Source organism: Diadema antillarum, unplaced genomic scaffold, assembly GCF_040938485.1.
Source record: "Diadema antillarum isolate AM-2024a unplaced genomic scaffold, OU_Dant_1.0 seq00000620_RagTag, whole genome shotgun sequence".
NCBI lineage: Eukaryota > Metazoa > Echinodermata > Echinoidea > Diadematoida > Diadematidae > Diadema > Diadema antillarum.
Window position 1 is genome coordinate 1,594,089 of NW_027271543.1, and position 20,586 is coordinate 1,614,674.

General features: G+C 38.1%; 1 protein-coding gene across 1 annotated transcript in view; it reads left to right on the forward strand.

Annotated features, from left to right (window-relative positions):
• The first annotated feature begins 1,058 nt into the window (after positions 1–1,058).
• LOC139736042 (tyrosine-protein phosphatase non-receptor type 9-like) overlaps positions 1,059–20,586 on the forward strand; it is a 128,943-nt gene continuing 109,415 nt past the window's right edge. The window contains exon 1 of the mRNA XM_071646787.1: positions 1,059–1,280. Within this exon, the coding sequence (XP_071502888.1) occupies positions 1,227–1,280 (54 nt within the window). The 5' untranslated portion in view covers positions 1,059–1,226. The remainder of the gene's footprint in view (positions 1,281–20,586) is intronic.

Sequence of the window (20,586 nt, forward strand, 5' to 3'; positions counted from 1 at the left end):
AAGATTCGTAGGCCTATAATTCCGAAAATGAAATAAGCTTTATGTGAGGTGCGTTAATCAGAAAATGACAGGACCGTTCATCCGAGGATTCGTTAATCCAGAAATGAAAAGAAGGTGCATACTGGAAAAAAAGAAAATAAAATGTAAATAAGATCCCTGTTTGTTTCCGGATTAACAAACTTCCAAATAACGAACCTTCGGAATAACGACTCCTTTCATTTTTCGATTAATGAACCTCATTTCATTCTCGGAATTATACTGCGGAATAACGATTCGTAACCTATACCCATTCATAGGTCCTATATAGGCCTAATAAATATATATTTTTTTTGATCTGGTATTAGATCTCTTATTTACATTATGATTAAAGAAGAAACTTTATAGTATTACAACCGGTGATTACAATGTGCGTTCTACTAGCGTTGTTCGTGGAAATCAGACATCTGGAGATTCTCCCGCCTGAAACCCCTTGCAAACGGGAGACTCCAACTTGATGTGCGCGAAGCGCACATTACGAGCGAGAAGTTCCTTGCAGTGATAGGGTTCTAGATGCTCTCTCGCACTGTCTCAGGCTTATAGTTCAACATGCAATGAAATAAAGTAAGAAATCATTTCAAGCGGGAGAAATTAAATCTCAAGCGGGAGAACGGGAGATTCTGCAAAAATGGGCTTTCGCCGGGAGATCTCCCGTCCAAAGCGGGAGAGTTGGAGTCCCTGTTAAATGCATCAATCCACAAAAGCCAAAAACACTCAACAATGATAACTCATGTGAGGACAGAAAAAAAAAAGAAAAGAAAAGAAAATGATAGTAAATGGCAACAGGAAAGGTATCCGGAAATGATGGAAAACTGTCATCACCGGTAATCAATGAATCATTTTCAACACCCTCTGCCCATCGTAGCAAGCGCCAGCTTGCGGTGAATGTTGCTATGCGGATATGAAGACATAAGTGTACTGAACCAGTGCAGGAGTACCCCGCCTGGTATGGTATGGTACATACACAGAAATTATGCTTGCCTACATATCCGACTACTTGCTATATGCTAGAGGCGCAGGCACACAAGCCCGGCTAGGCGCAGACTAGACGAGACCATACCATTATCGTTTTCTCTAGCTGAAGTAACTAAACTCACTCAGTTATAATACGGTTCTCAGACGTAGAATACCTATTGTACATGTAGACTATAGACGTCGTGCCGAATACTTACTTTCGAGTCACCCTGAGGATGTTACTTCGGGAGAGCAATATGGCGTCAATGCTTAGTGCCGACGAAGAAAGGGTAAGATAGACAGGGTTTCCTACATTGTACATGATTACCTATTATAATCATAATAATGACATATCCGGAGATAAGAGTTTAGGCATCCGGATAAATATGTCTTTGAGCGATATTCGCTCCGTTTGACACAGTAGCAGGCGATTGGTCTACTGTTTACACGTGAGCCGTGGTGGTAGTGGTGGTGGAAAAGGCTGTTGCTGGCACAATGGACTGCCTGCTCTCATGGCCCAAGGTGTGTGCCTGTTTCCGTATGTATGACTCTGAGCTAGCTAACGTTTATGTTGACGGTGTTGGTTTAATAGGAACTTAGTAGGGTGAGAAGCAGGATCACATCCATCAGTGTTTACTACTTCTAGGGCCATAGCTAATAGGCATATAGGATTCAGTCTAACATTACTGTTACTGTTACTGTGAATATGCTCAATATCCACAACCTATAATCCATCCAAAGAAGTATTGTCACTCCTGATCCTGTTGAGTCTTGTCAATGACAATGTCATGTCATTAGTAACTTAGTTTTAGAAATGTATGAATTGTCATATGAGTCATGACGTTTCAAGACCCCTAACAACAGATGTCTGCATTGTGGTGTGTATTTTAGCAATTAACGTTAGTTAATGACATCATAAATGTAGAGGCTAGGTCCATAGGAAACTTTCAATTCCCCCTTTTTTTGACTGTTATGTTACTGTTAATATTATCTATAGCTTCAATACCTTCAAGTTTAAGCCTCATCCACATATGGTCCTACTTGAAGTAGACGTCTAAGATGGGTCATGGCCAGGTGGGATGGCATCAAACTTGAAGTTGAACTTACATGTAATACTTTTTCAATATGGATCTAAATTTGAGAAAGTCTGCTGCATATCAATACAATTCGGGAAACCCACTCACAAGGGGGGCCCCTCCTTATAAGTAACCCGTCCCCCTTATAAGTAACCCCGTCCCCCTTATAAGTAACCCCCGGGGCACCCCTTATAAGGAGTCTCCACGCTTTTTTGCAATGCAACGCGAAAATGAAAGGACTGCGGCAATTCGCTTGATTATGTCCATAAAGCTTCACAAGTTTCCTAGTTACTCACGAAATTTGAGCAAAATCGGTTCGAGGCATCATATCTAAAATCATGGATTTAAATGCGATGTCAAACGACCCATGCGAATGCTGAAATGCGAGCGATTACTGGCGTGAGTGTCGCCAGGCGCGGCGGCGCGGCAATGCTTGAGTGCAGACGGGTTACTTATAAGGAGGGGCCCCCCTTGTGAGTGGGTTTCCCGAACTGAATAGTGACCCAAAATGACCTACTGTTGCCATCTTATGTGAAACTTGTGAAATGTAAAGACCATGGCAAAATGTGTAATTTTTTGATTAAGAAAGATTGGCTTCCTTTGCCTTGGAGCAAGTGTAGAAACATTACCCATGAAATAATGTTTGAAAAAAAAAGTACAAAAAAAAAAAACAACATGCCAACAGAGTCTGAGGAGATCATACTGTGATCTAAAGTTAACTTGCAGAAGGTGCCTAGAGAATGTTAAGGTAGATGATGAGACATTTTGAAATGCCAATGAGAAATACTATAATTAGTATTCGCTCTAGACTTCTATAGATATTACATGATTCACTGTAACCAAATTGGTTGAGCTTTTACAAATATTGTGCTTTGATTTCACTTTTAGTTGCTGTTACACTACACTTGGTCGATTCAGACTGTCTTTCGAAAAGAAAAAAAAAGAATAAAGTATACATTAAAAGCTGTAAAGCTCATGATGATGCACTTGATATTGCAATATTGATAAGCAATAGAGTTCACCTCTGTAATTTGTGCCGTATCTGGTTTGAAATATGTCATTTGTAAAGTTTATATGATGCTCAGTGAACTCTACTAAGTGTATCCCACTATGTTGAAAAGAAGAAGAAGAAGAAGAAGAAGAAGAAGGAGGAGAAGAAGAAGAAGAAGGAGGAGGAGGAGGAGGAGGAGAAGAAGAAGAAGAAGAAGAAGAAGAAGAAGAAGAAGAAGAAGAAGAAGAAGAAGAAGAAGAAGAAGAAGAAGAGGAAGAAGAGAAAGAGTGAGAGAGTGAAGATCTTGTGCCACTGCAACCACAGTTGATGTAGACTGGCTAGTCGGGCACCCACACCATGCATCGTAGCAGTTGTTAAAGGTACAGTTTACCTTTGGGAGCAGTGATTTCAAAAATTTTTGAGTTATCATTGCATATGTGTAGGTCATATTGTATCACAAAACACCCTATCATATAAGAATCTTGCAATAAAACCTAAAATATAGGGAGATGTCGCTGTGTTTCTCATTAAACCATAACTGTAGACGGTTTAGTCTAGATACAATTTTATTATAATTATTGCTCACATTTTGTATATTTAACAATACTTAACATTGATTGTCCTGATTAAAATATTTGCAATGGTTGTTTCTATGCCTTACTCACATCTTTAAACTATTTTGAAGCTCTAAAGCTGGGTTTTTGTTTCATCTGCAAATGGTAAGGTTGCCTTTAATATCAATCCAGACATATAAATCTCAATGTGATTCTTTTTTATTATTATATGACTAGAATAGAAGGAGATAAAGCAGGGTATGCTATAAAAGAACAACAACCATATATCCAGCTTGTTATCAATGTATTGAATGGAGCAAGAGTATTGAGAGCAAGAGACCTTGCACTACAAGTAATGTTCTCCATACTTCTTTATTCTACCTGTGGTCTAAAAAAAGTGAAATCCATAGATATTTTCAAATTGAAATTAATAGAAATCTTTAACAAGTGTCTGATTTCCTGTGTTTAGAGGATTTTTTTAAAAACATACATTACATATTCAGGAAGAAAATGAAATAGCGAATAATGGATTAGACAGCAATGCATTAAATCATTAATATCATTAAACTTTAATACTGACCACCCTTAAAAGGGCTTTTTAAAGGAATAAAATGTTGATTTTGGAGCAAAGCATGCTTACTACATAGCCATGTAATTTTTGCCTCAAAATGATCAAATCAGACTTTATCTGGATGGGAAAGTTGTGTTGCATTGATGAAATAAAGGGAATAGAGCGACAGTGGTTACAATTAAAACATGAATACTTCTTTCAACTTATTTAAGGAAATCTCAGTAGTTGAATGTCATTAATTCATTTTGATTGTATTTAAAGTATTTTATTTTTTGTCACACAACTAAAGCTTTGCTGTCGTGGAATTCTGTAGTCTTGTTTAGAAATATCCAAATTGTTACTACTGTACAACATTTTGTTTGATTTGAGTCAGACTCATAAAGTGTATTATTTCTTTCAGTGAATGTGAATATTAGCGACACTGGGGGAAAAAAAATAGTATGGCACAAGTGATGTGATGTTAACACCAGCCTGTAAAGCAAATATTTTGATATATCTTGAGAACGCTTTAAAGAATACTTTCCCCCCAATCAAAATTATTTTGATTGTTATTTTTTATTGTGCTTATTGAATGTAATTTTCTTAGTGAGTGACGATCCCCTTAAAGAATTGATGTATCATTCATAGAGTGATGAACTTATTAGCAAAAGTGTAACTTGCTTCTAATCCTATTATCAAGTCAAATCTCCCTTCTGCTTTTGATATTGATAGGATCAAGACTATCAGGTAAAGTATGTGATTTGAGATGATCAGTTAAACCATACTACTAGTATAGTGAGTGCATTAGAGTATTTAATAGCAGTTTCATACCTACGGTACACAAGTCGCACAGTGCCGTGACTAAAGTGATTAATCCTACGGTTGTAGTGGGCACCATGTAATATGCACTGAGCCACAAATTTAGGAAGAGATAGTCTTTCACATCTATAAGAGGGCATCTAGTGTGACAAGATACGTAGTATCAGGGGCCAAGTATAGGGGAATATTCCATAAAGTATTTGGAGGTACACAAAGTGTGATTCAAGTACAATGTGTCACACATTTGTCCTCACTCTCTACACTTGTTAGTTGTATGAATTGCAGCATTGTTATGTATTCTTGTATCAACAAAGTGTCAAAGCTTATTAGGCTGAAGGTGGCAGAAGGGTGTCTGTTATCATTTTCAGACTCATCGTTACCTTGTCAAAATGCAGTGATTTAATGACAGTATGCAACAAACATCTTGATCAAGGGACCACTATTGCAGCTGCAGCAGATTGTGTTATCATATTGTCACATGACCCTTACAATGTATAAATCATGCTGCCTCATACACATATGAAAAACCTGTGTTGGGATTTTTAGAAATCATGCCAGGCCTAGTGATATGGGCTATTTTGACTTCTGTGCAATAGCATTTCACCTCATTACTTAAAATGACAGAAAATGTAATGTATTTATATTTGTTCAGGTTTTGATGAAAATCAGCCAAACCATAGGAACCTTCTATGTAAGTCTTTCCAGTCTCTCTGAAAACATTTAAATACATATTCTAAAGATTCGCATATTTTGTAATATGATAATATGTGCCAACTATACTAAGGAAATTCCAAATACAGTGTACAGGACCTGTACAGAATTCAGGTACAGAATTTGGTAGCTATGAAAAAGAATCCCTAGAATGTCCTTTTATATGTAGGCTATACTGTGGGATAGAAAGTTGTAGGCCTACATTGTATAATTTGATATGAAGGACATGAAGGATCTGCATTGTATGATCTTCCAGTTGCCTTAAAAGAGTCTGCTTTAGGATTGAGATTTTCAATGTGTGGATGGAAATACGTAGATTGGTCATTCATGAACCATATGATAGTTATTTGAAGCGTGTTGTGACTATAGAGATCCCCACAAGGTTTTTAGATTTAATAATTATTGTAACTTAATAACAACATTAGCCAGTGCAGCACACTTGTTACACTGACAGTATCATAGAGCATGCCAGTGTAGACTGTTCGTAGTACAGGCACAGGTGTACGACATGTACATTGTACGTGTAGGACATGAAATGAAATTGTATGCTGCTGAGTTTAGGGCCTATATGCCACAGCTGTCATACACGTGACTATATGCATTGCAAGCCAGTTGGATAACATAGAAAATCATCATTCATAACATAGCAGTTGGGCCTTTGGGCCCTCTTTGATTCTCCGGGAATTTTGTCTCTAATTTGGGAGAGTTTGATGATTACTTCTTCCCAGTGCTTCAACTGGGGACAGCCATTGTGGCAGAGAGATGTGTTGTATCACATTGATACAGCAGGTGACTCATCAAGTGCCATCTACCGGTACCCAGCACAAGGCATGTCTTCTAAGACTCGCATGCGAGCAAGGCAGGGTCTATGGGTATAAGCACACAGTAGTATGCAAACACTTTTGACATTGTGCATTGGTACAGTACTACACTCTTCACCTCTGCACATGAATGTATTGTATTTTTACATTCTCACATTCCATGCTATGTATGAGAAATTTTCACTGGCACCACATTTTCCCAGATGTAGTGAAATAATCATAAATTCATAGGTTCACAATAGTATACACTGTACGGTAGATGTGGATACATTCTGTAGTTGAAAATATGGTACAATTATGTTGTAAACCTATAAAATTCTATTTACCAGTGTTCACCCACAAACGCACATGTGCAAAGCAACATGATACCGTGGTACGTTATATAGTTCTTTGTGCTCAAGCATATAGTGCAAGTTACAGTGTAAATGTGCGATACTCCATAATTTTGGGAATTGAGTAACCCTTCAACATGTGCACATTTTACTTTTGTGTACTCACTTCATGCTTTATGTTTTTATTTGTTGTTGTGGGTGTATCATACAGTAATTGTATTTAACCATGTCGTATGATATTTCTTCAACACTACAGCAAGTCAGCAGGGCTGTTGGGGATACTCTTGATGGTTATTGCTAATTGCCAAGGGTTAACTGCTGTGAGTCAGTATCATACACCTAATGTTTTCTTGTGAGTGCCAGCCTACCAACTTTCCAACAACTTTTGCTAGCTTTTAACCGAGTACATTTTTTTATTTTGTCAGGCCTTGTATTTGTGGCTTAGGTTTATTCTATACGCTTGACATATCTTAGACTTGATTTAAAATCATTGTGGAGAATGGCAAGGTAAGGGATGGAGTCACACCCGAGTGGTGCCAGCCACTTGGTCTTTTTGGACCTTGCTAAACCATGCATTGATGGATAATTTACAAGGCAGGTATGCATCATTCATTTTTAGTATGGAAATCTACTGGCTCTACATCGACTGTCCGGTCAAAAGTGGGTGGGGCGTCTCCAAATTGTCCATTATTTTACGAAATGTATGTGGGGGAATAGAGGTGTCTATTTTCTTTCGTAAGGAGGGATTTTCAGATTGTAAACTTACAGATTATTATAACTGATATAATTATGTGAGAAAGAGATATTTTATAAGTGCATCAACATATGACAATATCTCGTCGTTATTGTACACGCCATTATACACCAATGATATACAACAGGTGCAAGATTATACATCCCCATATATAATATAGACGATTTCAGCAAGACTACGACTCTCCCTACAAGTATGTCTGGTGGGAAGACTTGTGTGTCATGTGATGAGAACGGAATTTATCATTGTCAGTTGTATTTCTGCATACCAAACGTAGGCTTGATATCATTTCATTGAAAAGCTCGCTGATTGGCAGCTATAATTACAACAGAGAATTCTAGGGAAAAACAAAAGGTAACATACAAATGAAAGAAACACACAGACAAGAGTCTGCACAGGCCCTGTAGGGACTGCAGTTCTCTCTTGCTGTCACCCCTTGCTTCACTTTTAGTCTCAAATAAGATGGGGGCCTTTCCTGTAAGGCTTGTTTTTACCCTACTTTTTGCAAAAATTGTGATAAGCAGTGCAATTTTCAAGGGCTATGCAACTCTTCAATCCTCTACTTGAAAAATATCACATGTGGTTTTAGTGTCTACGATATCTACACATCCTCTATCAGTACAAAAGTGTACTTTTCCTGAGACTGCTTTGGAGTTCGATCAAGGGACCTTGTACACTGTACAAGTCTATGTCAGTGTCAGCCTGCATTGTACTTAAAAATAGTGCCAAACGGACCTCACCCTGGCAGTTATTGTAATAACCCAGGTTTTCTGACTTAGGGACAGCATCATTTGAAGTTGCTATGCAACCACCTACATTCACCAAAACAGCAAAACAAACAACTAAACAAACTTAAAAAAAATAATTGTCAAAGTGTGATACACTGCATTTGTCAGCTCTATCAATCTTTTGCCTTTATTAGCCTTTGAAGTACAGTAAACCTCGGATAAGTCGACGTCGAGTGAGTCGAAAATCACTTAACTCGAAGCAAAATAAAAAGTCCCGATTTTTCCCTATGCATTTTCTCTAAGAAATATTTGGATAAGCCGAAGTACGAGAGTCGAATTTCGGCTGTGTCGAAGTAAAACATTCAGTCCCTTTTGTACAAAATACACGTAGTTTACATCACTTGAGCCGAAGAAGATTTGTCTGGCATTCTCATGACATTTAGAGGAGAACAAAAAAATCGGCATGTCGCAGAACCCCGTCCCTGGCCTGCATGCTGCAGGTAAGCATGCACACTCACCGTACCGGTATGCACGCATGTCGAATACGTACACATGTATACATGTAGGGTATACACACAGCACATCGATCCATATACTTTATCCATACACACAGCACATCCATACTTTATCCATGTCAAGCCAGAACTCCTTGGTCAACCAATCGCTGCTTTAATATTTTAGTGACAGGCCAAGTGGGCGGAGCTTGTTTGTGCGTGCCCGGCTGGCTGTATAGTTTTGTTCAGTGGAGGTGGGATGGGCCTGGGAGAGTGTTTGTCTCAGGGTAGGTTGACAGAGATGGCTACCTACATTGTATGTTGCACCATAGACATAGCATATGCACATTGCCACATTAGCGCAGACATTCTCAGAACTACGTTTAACTACTAGTATTGATACAAATTCCATGTTCAATTTAGAACAAAATAAGAACATTATCTTCAAGAACAGACAAATTTGAATGCAAACACACACACGCACGCACACACATACACACACACACGTGCATGCAAATGTACTATAATACATGTACATAACTGTGAGTCGAAAAAAAATCGACTCTCGCGAGAGTCGAATTTCACTTAAGTCGACGCATTTTTGCCAGTCCCGAGAGCTTCGACTCATGCGAGGTTTACTGTACTATAAAAGTGGATATTTTCCCACGACTAATATTATGCACTCGGCCAGTCAAGAAGAGTTTTGCATGTTTTTAATTCCGCAGAATCAAGACATCAACTACTGAAACATACGGCAAGCAAAAATATTCACATGCTTTTATTTTCGCGCTAGTTTCTGGTGGCGCGAAATCCTCATAGATGTAGACACCGCAAAAATTTCAACTTTTACAGTAAGTGATAATTGTGGACATCGGTCATAATAGCAAGCATTCCGAGAGAATTGCTTGTTTGATTTTTTTGTGTGTGTGTGGTTGTGTGTGTGTGTGTGTGTGTGTGTGTACATGTGTGTCTGTGTGAGAGTCAACAGAGGCTCTAAGATGACAGGTCATTGCTCTTGTGCTTGATCCATTCAAAACTTTGGCCTGAAATTGCAAAGCACCTACAAATACATGTACTTAGACCTGTGCATGCACACTCCTTGAAAATATTAGATGTTGAAAATTGTTTTGAGATTTATGAATTTTTGTTGTAAACCTCTTTGGTTCTTCACTGTTTATTTGCCAATATGAAACTTCGCCCTACACTCACTATTTAAAATTCTGTTTTTTGGTAAAGTATCTTTCCATGCCTTTGTTAGTATGCAAACATAAAGCTCAAAGGATTTAAGAAGGTGATGAGTTCTTGTTGTCTTCTCTTGAATTACAGAAAAGCAAATATGATGTCGATTTTATATTTCCGATATAAATAAGAACAAACCTGGATTTGGATCATGTGTCATTGAGAGGACATGAAAAGTTCAGGGCAGTTATATATTTTTAGCTTGTGAACCTGAGTGGAATGGCTCAAGTGAGCTATGTGTACCCTGTATTGCGATCATTCACCATGCATCAGGCATTGTGCGATGTGCGATGTGCATTGTGCAGTGTGCATTGTGCGTTAACATTCTCGTACATTTTGAAAATTGGTAGAAGAATTTTGCCAAGACCTGGCAGGAATCATCAATGGGGGCAGGGGGTCATAGTTTGTACAAATAGTGGGGCTGCCCTCAAGGGGGCTCCTAGGGCGAGGCCCATCCCGAATTAGCGAAATTATTATTTTTTTTTAAATGTTTATCTTCCGGAAAACAGGGGGATAGATTTTGACCAAACTTTGTGGGAATCAGTGATGTATAAGTGAGGATTGGTTCCACATGAAGGGGTCCCTAGGGTGGAGCCCAATCATTCAAAATTAGCTACTTTTCATAATTGTTGATATTTTTATCTCCTTGTTAAAATGAAATTGTTGGAATTTGATGGTTGTGACCCAAATGGGCCTGCACTAACTCCTTCATCTCAAAATGTTTTTAATATTAAGTGGTTTGCCTGATGTGGAATACAATAAAGGCAAAATGTGCTACTAATGTGAGTACTAATATACTATGTGTACATGTAGGTCTGGTCATTGGCTCACTTCTTTATTGAAATAAACATAGTTGATTGTGGAAAAGTAACCATACTGTTAATGAAACTAAGTAAGCCTGAAACTTGAGAAATGACAACAACAAAAAAAGAAAAGAAAAGAAACTGTGCTAATTTTGCAGTGCATAGGTTGTGTTTGACGCTCCATTGCAAAGTGATTTTAAATTCAGACTATCAACTTCAAAAATGCATAAAAATTTAGTTCATATACCAGCACATCTTGTGTAGCTTCTGATATTTGATATGCCTGTTCCTATTCCTCTAGTGCAGACCCCTAATGGCTCTGGTGTCTGAGTTTATTCTGTGACATTAAAGTCCGTAAAGTGTGGGGATACCATGCGATGGAAGAGCTTGCCCGACTCGAATAAGTATATACTAATCGCGTATCCCTGTGACGAATAGTGTACAACTTTATCACTGATCTGTGTGTCAGTACACACACAACAAAACAATCTCGACCGGAGTCGAACATTACAGAAGAGCATACGCTTCCACGCACATATTCTGATAAGGGCAATTTTATTCCAGCAGGCCTGCGCTGGTCTTGGTTTTCGAATGTACCCCATTGGGCAGCGAATTAAGATTGATACAGTCTGGTCAGCCATCTCTTCCCACACTACCAGGTCTTAAAGGAATGGTATAGTATTGGTAGAGGTGAGGATTTGGCCTTTAACTTTTTGCCGGATATCAAGATACCACTTGTAAAATAGTACAGAGCATACCATTCTAAGAGGAATTCAAGGATTATTTGATGAAAATCGGTTCTGGAATGGCCGAGACATCCAAAAACAAAGTAAAACAAAGTGATCGTATAATAAATGGTGCGTCCCACCTTTTATTAGAATTGATCTGTTTTGGGTATCTCAGCCATTTCAAAACCAATTTTCATCAAGTAAATGTTGAATTCCTCTCGGAATTACATGCTTTTTCATATTTCATAGGAGGTTTCTCATTATCTCTCCCCAAAATGTTAGAAACCTGAGGTTAGGCCTCAACCAAAACTATACGATCCCCTTAAGATCATCCCTTCCACAGACACTATGAAGAGTAGACTGATAAATCTGCCTCTTGTTCGGTGGCTTCTTGTTAACTGTACAGTCGGTTATACGGTCAGCCCCTTACAACAGACAGATATCTTCCATTCAGTCAGCTGTGCGGACTGTGCGATCTACAGATCTGTATCTGCACATACGCGACTTCGGCAGTTTGAAAGCGACTGCCGCATCTTGTAGGCGAGCAGAGTTTGAAGGCCATTTTACTAGTACCCAATTTTGATAAAGCATGCAAAATGGTGTGTAACAGTGTAAGAAGTATAAGTCTTAAAATTGTTGAGCATGACACGTTCTTTGAATATACAGTTTGTAAAGGTATGCATGCCAATTTGTTTTTAATGTCTTATTTTGGAAAAAAGGGATTTCTAGCCCGTTTCCTACTTGCCTTCGTGAGGCAAGTATAAAGTCTGCACAACAGAGTGAATGGAAGATATCTGTCTGTTGAGAGGGGCCGACAATATTATTTATATAAAACTTTAACAAGAGGCCTCTGAACTGAAGGCATATTTATTGGTCTATAGGAAGAGCACAATGGTAAAGAGAGGTGGGAGGGGGGGGGGGTAAAAAGAGATAAGAAAAAATGGAAGCTTTTGAAATTAAACAAAAAAAGAGAAAATCAGGAGACATGTGGAAAATTATTGTTTTGTTGTGCAGTACCATAATACACTGCAATGTCTGCATTTGAGTTCAGACTTTAGCACTCTTTTGCTTAGCCCTATAGATAACTCTACCAGCACTTTCTTTTAGTGTACATAACAGTCTCTAATAAGCACATTCTGCACAAGGACGCTGCACCCCAAGTTGAGAAAAATGTCTAGGACCGATGATACAAATTGTATGCAGCACACCATCGACAGTAATATTCTTTGTAAGATAAATCTTTCTTTAACTGGAAATTTCATTGAAATCTAGGAGACATGAACAACAAATGCAGGTTCATGTGTGCGTGTTTGTGTTATTTTTTTTTTTTAATTCTAGATTTAAAACAGCTGCATTTGTATTTGCCTTCACTCTAGCACAGGTAGTACAAGAAGAAAAAGATTTACAGAATGTTTCATCTACGTGAAAAACTGTACCCGTCAGTCGTAATTCCCGTGAGAAGCACGAAACAAAGAACATGAATTGAAACAGCTTACATGTAAGTATCATTGACCACTGCACATGAATATAGCTCTTCCATTGATTTTTTTTTCCATGCTGCATTCTGTAGGTCAAAATCAGCTCAGAAAGTAGTGGATCATTGGCAGCTAGAATTTTCTGGAAAACAGACCCATTTCTTGTATTACCAGTAGTCTCTTTGAGCATTAATGTACCACTGTAAATAATGCATTCACGTTGTGTACTTCACAATACCAGTTTTATTCCTACAAGTCCATTTTGCATACTCTGTAGAACATCATTAAAATTTCTGGAAAATTGTAGTGCTACAAACAAACAAAACAATTGTCATGAAATGACAAGCCACAGTTTGCGTGGGTGCTTTGGCTGTGGAAATGGTACAGAGAGTTTCAAGAAACTTGCCATTAAACCTGTGCACTTGTATCTAGTTGTCTGCTGCTATGCCTGTAGCAGTCTTCCTTCTTGTTACCCATAAAATTTACTATATTTCTTGAACTCCCCTCCCCCTTCTTTTGTGTCATGCTACCAGCACATGGTACCCTTACTGAAGAAGGCTTGTTGAAATTGTTCCAGTAAATTATGTAGGAAAGTATGGACAATCTTTCGTATTGAGTAGCGTGATGATTTTCCACAAAATTAACTCCATTTGCACAGGTGTCTGTTACTGAAAATAGATACCGGTACTACAGAGTACAGTTGAACCTCTATTATCCGGCCTCCCTTTATCCGGATCTCTCTATTATACGGACGCAATCTCGCCGTGATTTTTTTAAAAATAATTACGGGAGGAAAGGGGGATTCCCAACTCCATGAGAACTCCTACACAAACACACATGAATTACATATTACTTACAACATGATTAACATACATTACATCAAATTTCCCTCCAAATTGCTTACCTTCCGACATTTTAACGTCCCCAAACATCCCCAAATGTAACAAGGAAAAGGTTGCAGTATACACATTACTACATGTGGTACTACAATGGGCTACATCAGTACATGTGTATGTGTATGTACATGTATAAAGCATTGAGTCTCCCGTATCCGGCCAAATCCCTTATCCGGATGAGCCCCGGTCCCGACTTGTCCGGATACGAGAGGTTCAACTGTATGTGTATTATCATGTATGTGAACAATGACTCTTACAGAGTATGACATGACAAGAAATATCAAATAAGGGCAAATAAGGGATATTCAATATTCCAAAACTTTCTTTGAATAGAAATGTCTTTAATATTCATTCAGATTTAGTAATTCTAAATGTTAATATTAAGTGTGTTTCCAGTAGTTTAAAAACACTGTTGTGAAAGTGTTTGTGTCTGTGTTGGTCTTCGGTAATACAACAGCTTAGGTAGGGGAATCTTTATCATTTTTGTTTTCTCTGCAATCTGCAATAGTTACGACTGAAAATTGCAAATTGCAAAACTCATGAAGAACGACTTCACATTGAATAAAGAGGAAAGCAGAAAGATTTTGAAATACAGAAATCTGGTAATAAAGTAGTCTTAATTGGGAAGCAGTATGATTTTGACAATGCATGAGGCTGCTGTACAAATGGAAATGTCTACAGCAACAGAACCTGTCCCTGTTTCTGAAGACCCTGTGTAACATACATGTAGTTCAGTATTTCATTTTGCACACAATCCTAGGTATTCAACACACTAGTGGGATACGGTGTGTCATCATCACAGAGTGATATATATTTCTCTGTGATGACGTATCCAGTCTATATGTTAGCTGTTCCCTAGAGATGCATAGATCATCAATATGGCTCTAGAGGCGAGAAAGAAACAGAGATCGAGGAGAGAGAGAGAGAAAGAGAACCAAAGCCCCACCCATCCCCAACATTTAGAGAAAAAAAAATGTACGTGGCAAGAATGACAATCATGCTTTCTTTGGACTTTCCAAATTTATTTCATCTTTCCGCATCCCTCCCTAGTGCTCTTCCTTCATCTAGGATCAGCATGAACAATCCTCCATGACCAATTTCCCCATGCCCGGCCACCAGTCATCATCGCCAACGTGTCTTGAATCGGTGGCATAACTCTGGGTGTGTGGTATTTGCATTCCTCTCATAGTGACAAGACATTCGAAACGGGGGAAATTAGCATGCTCGCGGAGTCTCATCCTCATTCTCATCGGAGCCTTGTCTTTGTTAGTATCAAACTTTGTAACTGCAAGGAAGAGACATAAGCAGCAAAGACTGTAGGAAGGTTTTCAACATTTGAGCTGCTGTTTTCCGTGGGCAGCAGAGATAAGCAGGAGTAGTGTGGTTTACCTGGGCATTTTCAAGTGTTTAGAGAGGCTCCCTTTTGTTGTCAGTGACTGCCCACTGGCCCATTCCGATGGATATGTGAAATATTAATGGGCTCAGCCACACTAGAGTATTCACTGGCCCACATGGCTTGAGTAGCCTGCTATACAGTATTTTAGATTACCTGAATTTGGATGACTGGGCCTATTCTATTGTTGCTCAGACTGCAGCTTTGAAAGGATAGATAGATAGATAGATAGATAGATGGATGGATGGATGGATGGATGGATGGATGGATGGATGGATGGATGGATGGATAGACAGACAGACAGATAGATAGATAGATAAATAAATGAATAGATAGCTAGGTAACTAGAGAGGGACAGAGACAGACAGAGCAAGCAAATAATACTAATAAAGCTTCCAAAAGTGTTTGTGTGAATTTTTTACATTTATTGACACCTTATAGAACCATGTTTGTCAAATACAATTCTGGATCTTGAAGAGTTAGACCCCCCCTAAGTTTAGTTTAAATAAGGTTTTCATTTTTGCACAGGCATAAAAACATGCTAGTGCCGAAACAGTGTAGTTCACCAGGTTATGGTGTTGCAGAAATAATCATGTTATATTATGAGTTGAATGAAGCACTGGGAATGACATACATTGTGTACAGTATATATCAAGAACAAACTGGTCATAATGAAAGAGTATGTTAAGAGTGGCAGATTCTTTAAACACACTATAGAAACAAGTGGGATGGGAGAAGAAAGCAGATGGATGCTTGGAAACAGAAATTTGATTCTGTAAAACAGATATGATAGATATGAATTTACTATGAGAGAAAATGAAGTTTATGGGCCTGATGAAAAGGCATATTCACACTTACAGTGAAATATCACAGTATTTTGCACAGTATTACCTAATAAGAATGCAAATATACCACGGAATTCCTTGGGAAATACATTGCAAAATAATGTGGTATTAAGGATGACAATTCAAACAAAAAGTTAAATAAATATGCGTGCAAGCTTTGAGTGAGGACCATATTACCTATTTTGTGTGGTTTACTAAATTTAAATTCTCATGGTCTGCCCTAAGCCCACTCAAAGTACACCTGTGCAGGATTAATTCATTTCTTGAATAGTTACCAAATTAAAAGAAAAAAGAAGAATGAAACAAAACTCAAGAAGGTTGACATGCACGAGCATTGAGTTTATTATAACACTTTGTTTATCAATAGGTTGTGCTTCCTTTGTGTTATAAAGTTTCTGTCCTGGTTGCGTGTTAAAGTTTTAGCAACTTGAAGTGGGAATTCCCATGCTAAAGGCTGCTGTCTGGAAGTAGAGCTCAACTTTTGTTCAATGTAACCAAAGTCTTTCATTGCTTTGTCTTTTATAGGGTAATAGACCATTATCTCCTCTCCCCCGTCCCCCCCCCCCCCCCGAAAAAAAAAAGTCAACCATGAATGAAAATGGTGCATGGAAAGAAGTTGTATCAAAACTAAATGTAAAGATGGTTGTACTTTTGGATTTTGTCTTGCATGATGTACAGGTACATGTTTCTGTGAAATAATGTCCTTTGTGTAGAACTGATTATTGAAGGTTACCAGTTTGTGTGATTTCATGCCTTTCCTCAAGTATGAGGTAAATCTTTTATTTTTCTTTTTGATCGGAGTTGGTTTAAATATTTACATTAGAATTGGTTTAAATCTTCACTGATGTTTTGTGTGTATTTGAAGACTAATTTAAAGTGATGTGATGATCTTTTGTACATGATCCTGTCGTATCTATATCACATAGATAACAGGTTGAGTTATTCAACTACAAGGAAATACTAGAAAGTACATGTTGTATGTGCTACCTGTCCTCATCTGTGAATGGGGTTGACCTTGCCGAATCCGATTTGCATCCTGACCAACCAGAAATCTTTTATCAAGCATGACAAAGCTTGAATAACCTGCTGTGAAGGTTAACCCTGACCACTGAATAAAATCAGGAAATACTTGCTCCCATGTGCTTAATTACGAATTACACTGACTGGATTTGGTGTGCCCCATTTCCTCTTTAAAGGAGAATGCAAGTGGCCCGCAAAATACAGTATGCATATTGAGTAAATGCATCAACATTGGTAAAACACATCAGCAAAGTTAGAGGAAAATTGGACGATCCATTCAAAAGTTGGGAATTAAAAAAAAAAAATGTTGCAGCTATTATTGGATGAGAAGACAACAATATTTTGTGATGTCACACAGGGAAATGATATAAAGAATGTAAAGAAAATTCAACATGTTTTCACTTACGTAGCATGATAAAAAAATACCTGACTTGCCTCTTTCAGAAAGCAGGGGAATACATGTATTACCCTAACATGCTTTGTATATTAATAACTAGTCAAAGGAATGTGTCCTTTTCTTATGAAAAAAGAAATTTTGTTGAATTCTTTTATGTAAATTGCGCTAATATTTGTTGTCCATACATGATGTCAGGAAGAGTAGTAATCTTCTCATCCAATAATGGTTGCACTGAAACTTAAAAATTTAGAACTTTTGAATGAATTGTCTGATTTTTCCTCAAACTTTCACTGATGTATTCTACTAGTATTGCTACATTTACTCAATCCTCATGTTAAATTTAGTTTCATTCCACTGAAGTACAATACTACTCCATATTTTGGGCGACTTCAATAAATGTAGTAGAGGTAAATCAAACCAAGACATCGAAATTGAATGTGAAGAAGAAAGTTATGATATTTTACAGTTCCACATGCATTGTCGCTGAGCATTTGTTGCAATGATGTCATATGATATGCAGATTAGATGAGGTATTGATGTCATCAATCACAAGTTTCCCATTGGTTTAGTATGCACAAACTATCATCACCAAAAATTGTGTATTGGAACATGATTTGTTTCCAAATCACTGGCAGATTATTACAATACAGCAATATCTAGAAGCAAAGAATATATGCATAATATCTTTTTCAATTCATTTCAAAACCTTTTCCCTCATAATCAGTCACTCTTTCACTTTCGTAATAGTATCATATCAGTGGCAGATCCAGGGAGGACCGTACCGGGCGCACGTCCCCCTTTATTTTCTGTTGAAACAAAAGAAAAAAATGGCGGAGGGGTGTGTGTGCCCCCCTTTAATTTTGTAAACGCGCTCCTTCTTTACATAATTACTAGATCCGCCCCTGCATAGATCAGTCAGTGTCAATACAGGCACATAGCACAAATTCCCACATACATGTATATCATGAAATACACCATATGGAGACAGACTATAAAACTTTTTTTTTGTTTGTTTAGAAAGGAGATCATTCATTACAAATGCATCTTTTGGTGTGCACATGTATGTGTGCATGAGTGTAAAAGTATGCTTTTAATTAAATTAACATGTTCACTGTTAGACTGTTCTTTTGATTGCCTTTTGGCCACTGACATAGTTTTTGGTTTCATCTAAATGTGTTTGCCATCATAAAGCATCAATCACTCCATTTTGAGAAATGTTGCTGCTGTTGAGAAACAGCGCCAATGTGCCATGTGTAGGCCTCCTGTTGTGAGTATGCAGCCTTTTACTAGTATTTGGTTCGTAACTGGAGTAGGGCGCTTTTGAAGCTAAAGTGTGCTGAAATCAATACAGTGCCGTATCCGGCGGCATCATGGAGGCCCCAGCTTGTAAACCCGACATTGGCACCCGGCACACAATACAGTGGATCTCTAAGCCCACCTACAGCTGTAGAGTAGGAGCAGAAAAAACGCTCATTCTGGTGCTTCCTCCCATGTGTTTCACCCATAGACCTCTCCTCGAGAATGTGTGCAAAAAGTAAAAAAAAAAAGAAGAAAAAAAGGCTGAGTAGAGAGTGCTGCTCATTATGTGAGATATTGGAATGCAGTACTCTGCATCAATGCTTGGAAAATGTGGCATCCATTCAACAACCAAGCTTCCCCATCATTCCCACCTCCCCCCCCCCCCCCCCATCCCATGCCTGATGATTTCAACAGGCATTTCTGTGATGTCCATATGCTTTGTACACCTACAGTACATTAGCATTGACCAAGAAAAAAAGAAGAAGATAAGGTCATGGTTTGGTATATTATATTCAACAGACAGTGCTATGGCTTTGAATTCTATTTCTACTCTGTAAAGCCAGTATGTCTTTGGCATTAGCATGGAAAAGCCACTGTGTGTGTGATTTAGTAGCAGTTACTAGACCTTTTTTGTTTTATGGTCTAGTAAAGGAATTTAGGTCAAGAAGTGCCAGTCACCAGATGTAGCATGATAATGGGAATATGCATGGGAGGCAAATTTTGAAAGAAGGGACATAAAAAAAAATTATTCCAGGTTCATGAGTGCATAAATGTTTAAAATTGTGGCCTATTTGCAGATCCTAAACTTTTTTCTTTGTGGATTTTAGCAGTTTTAAACTAAACATATGTTAGTCAGGAGACTGAAAGAACTTGAGACTTAATGTCTCAACCTATGTGTTTGAGACAGTTCTTATATTGCTCTTACACATGGGGAGGATAAATCTAGTCCATTCTGTTTCTTTGAGTTTCCCTTATGAATTGCAACAGATCTGTATTTACGGTATTGTATGTGTGATGTACATGTGCATATATGCTGTAACATTACAAATTTATGAAGTTTGGACAAATGAGCAAACATTGTTTACAAAAATCGTCGTCAGAGAAGAAGGCAAAGAAGTTAGAATAAATTCCCAGGGCTTGCTGCTGTGTAGTAATTGGGTCTAGAGACGTGTTAATGAGCCCACGGAGAGACAAGCTGGTATCTTTTTAGAGCATGTGTTTATGTTTTTTCTGATAACTGGCTATATGATGTATGTTGCTGTGGAGATGGATACCACCTTTGCTGGTTGGTTCTAGAATGCTAAATTAAGCGCACAGCAGCTTGCACAGATTTATCATACAGTTATAGTATACATTCTTGCAATAATTGTAGATACACTTTACTTGAGTTAGAGATGTTACAGGTGCATAAGAAGCAACAATGACAATGGCAACAGCAATGACGACAACAACTACAACAACAGCAACGCTCACGCAAATACAACTCTTTACTTGTTGGTTTACCATGGCATATTGTTTGTGTGAGTGCCACCTCCATTGGTATGATGGGTGTATTACAAGAATGCCTGATGCTTTTTTATGTACAGTGTAGTATTTAGGGGAGGGCTTTCCAGATCCAAACTCTTCTGATTATTTCAATGTGTTATTTGTTTTTTTTTTACACATTTTCAA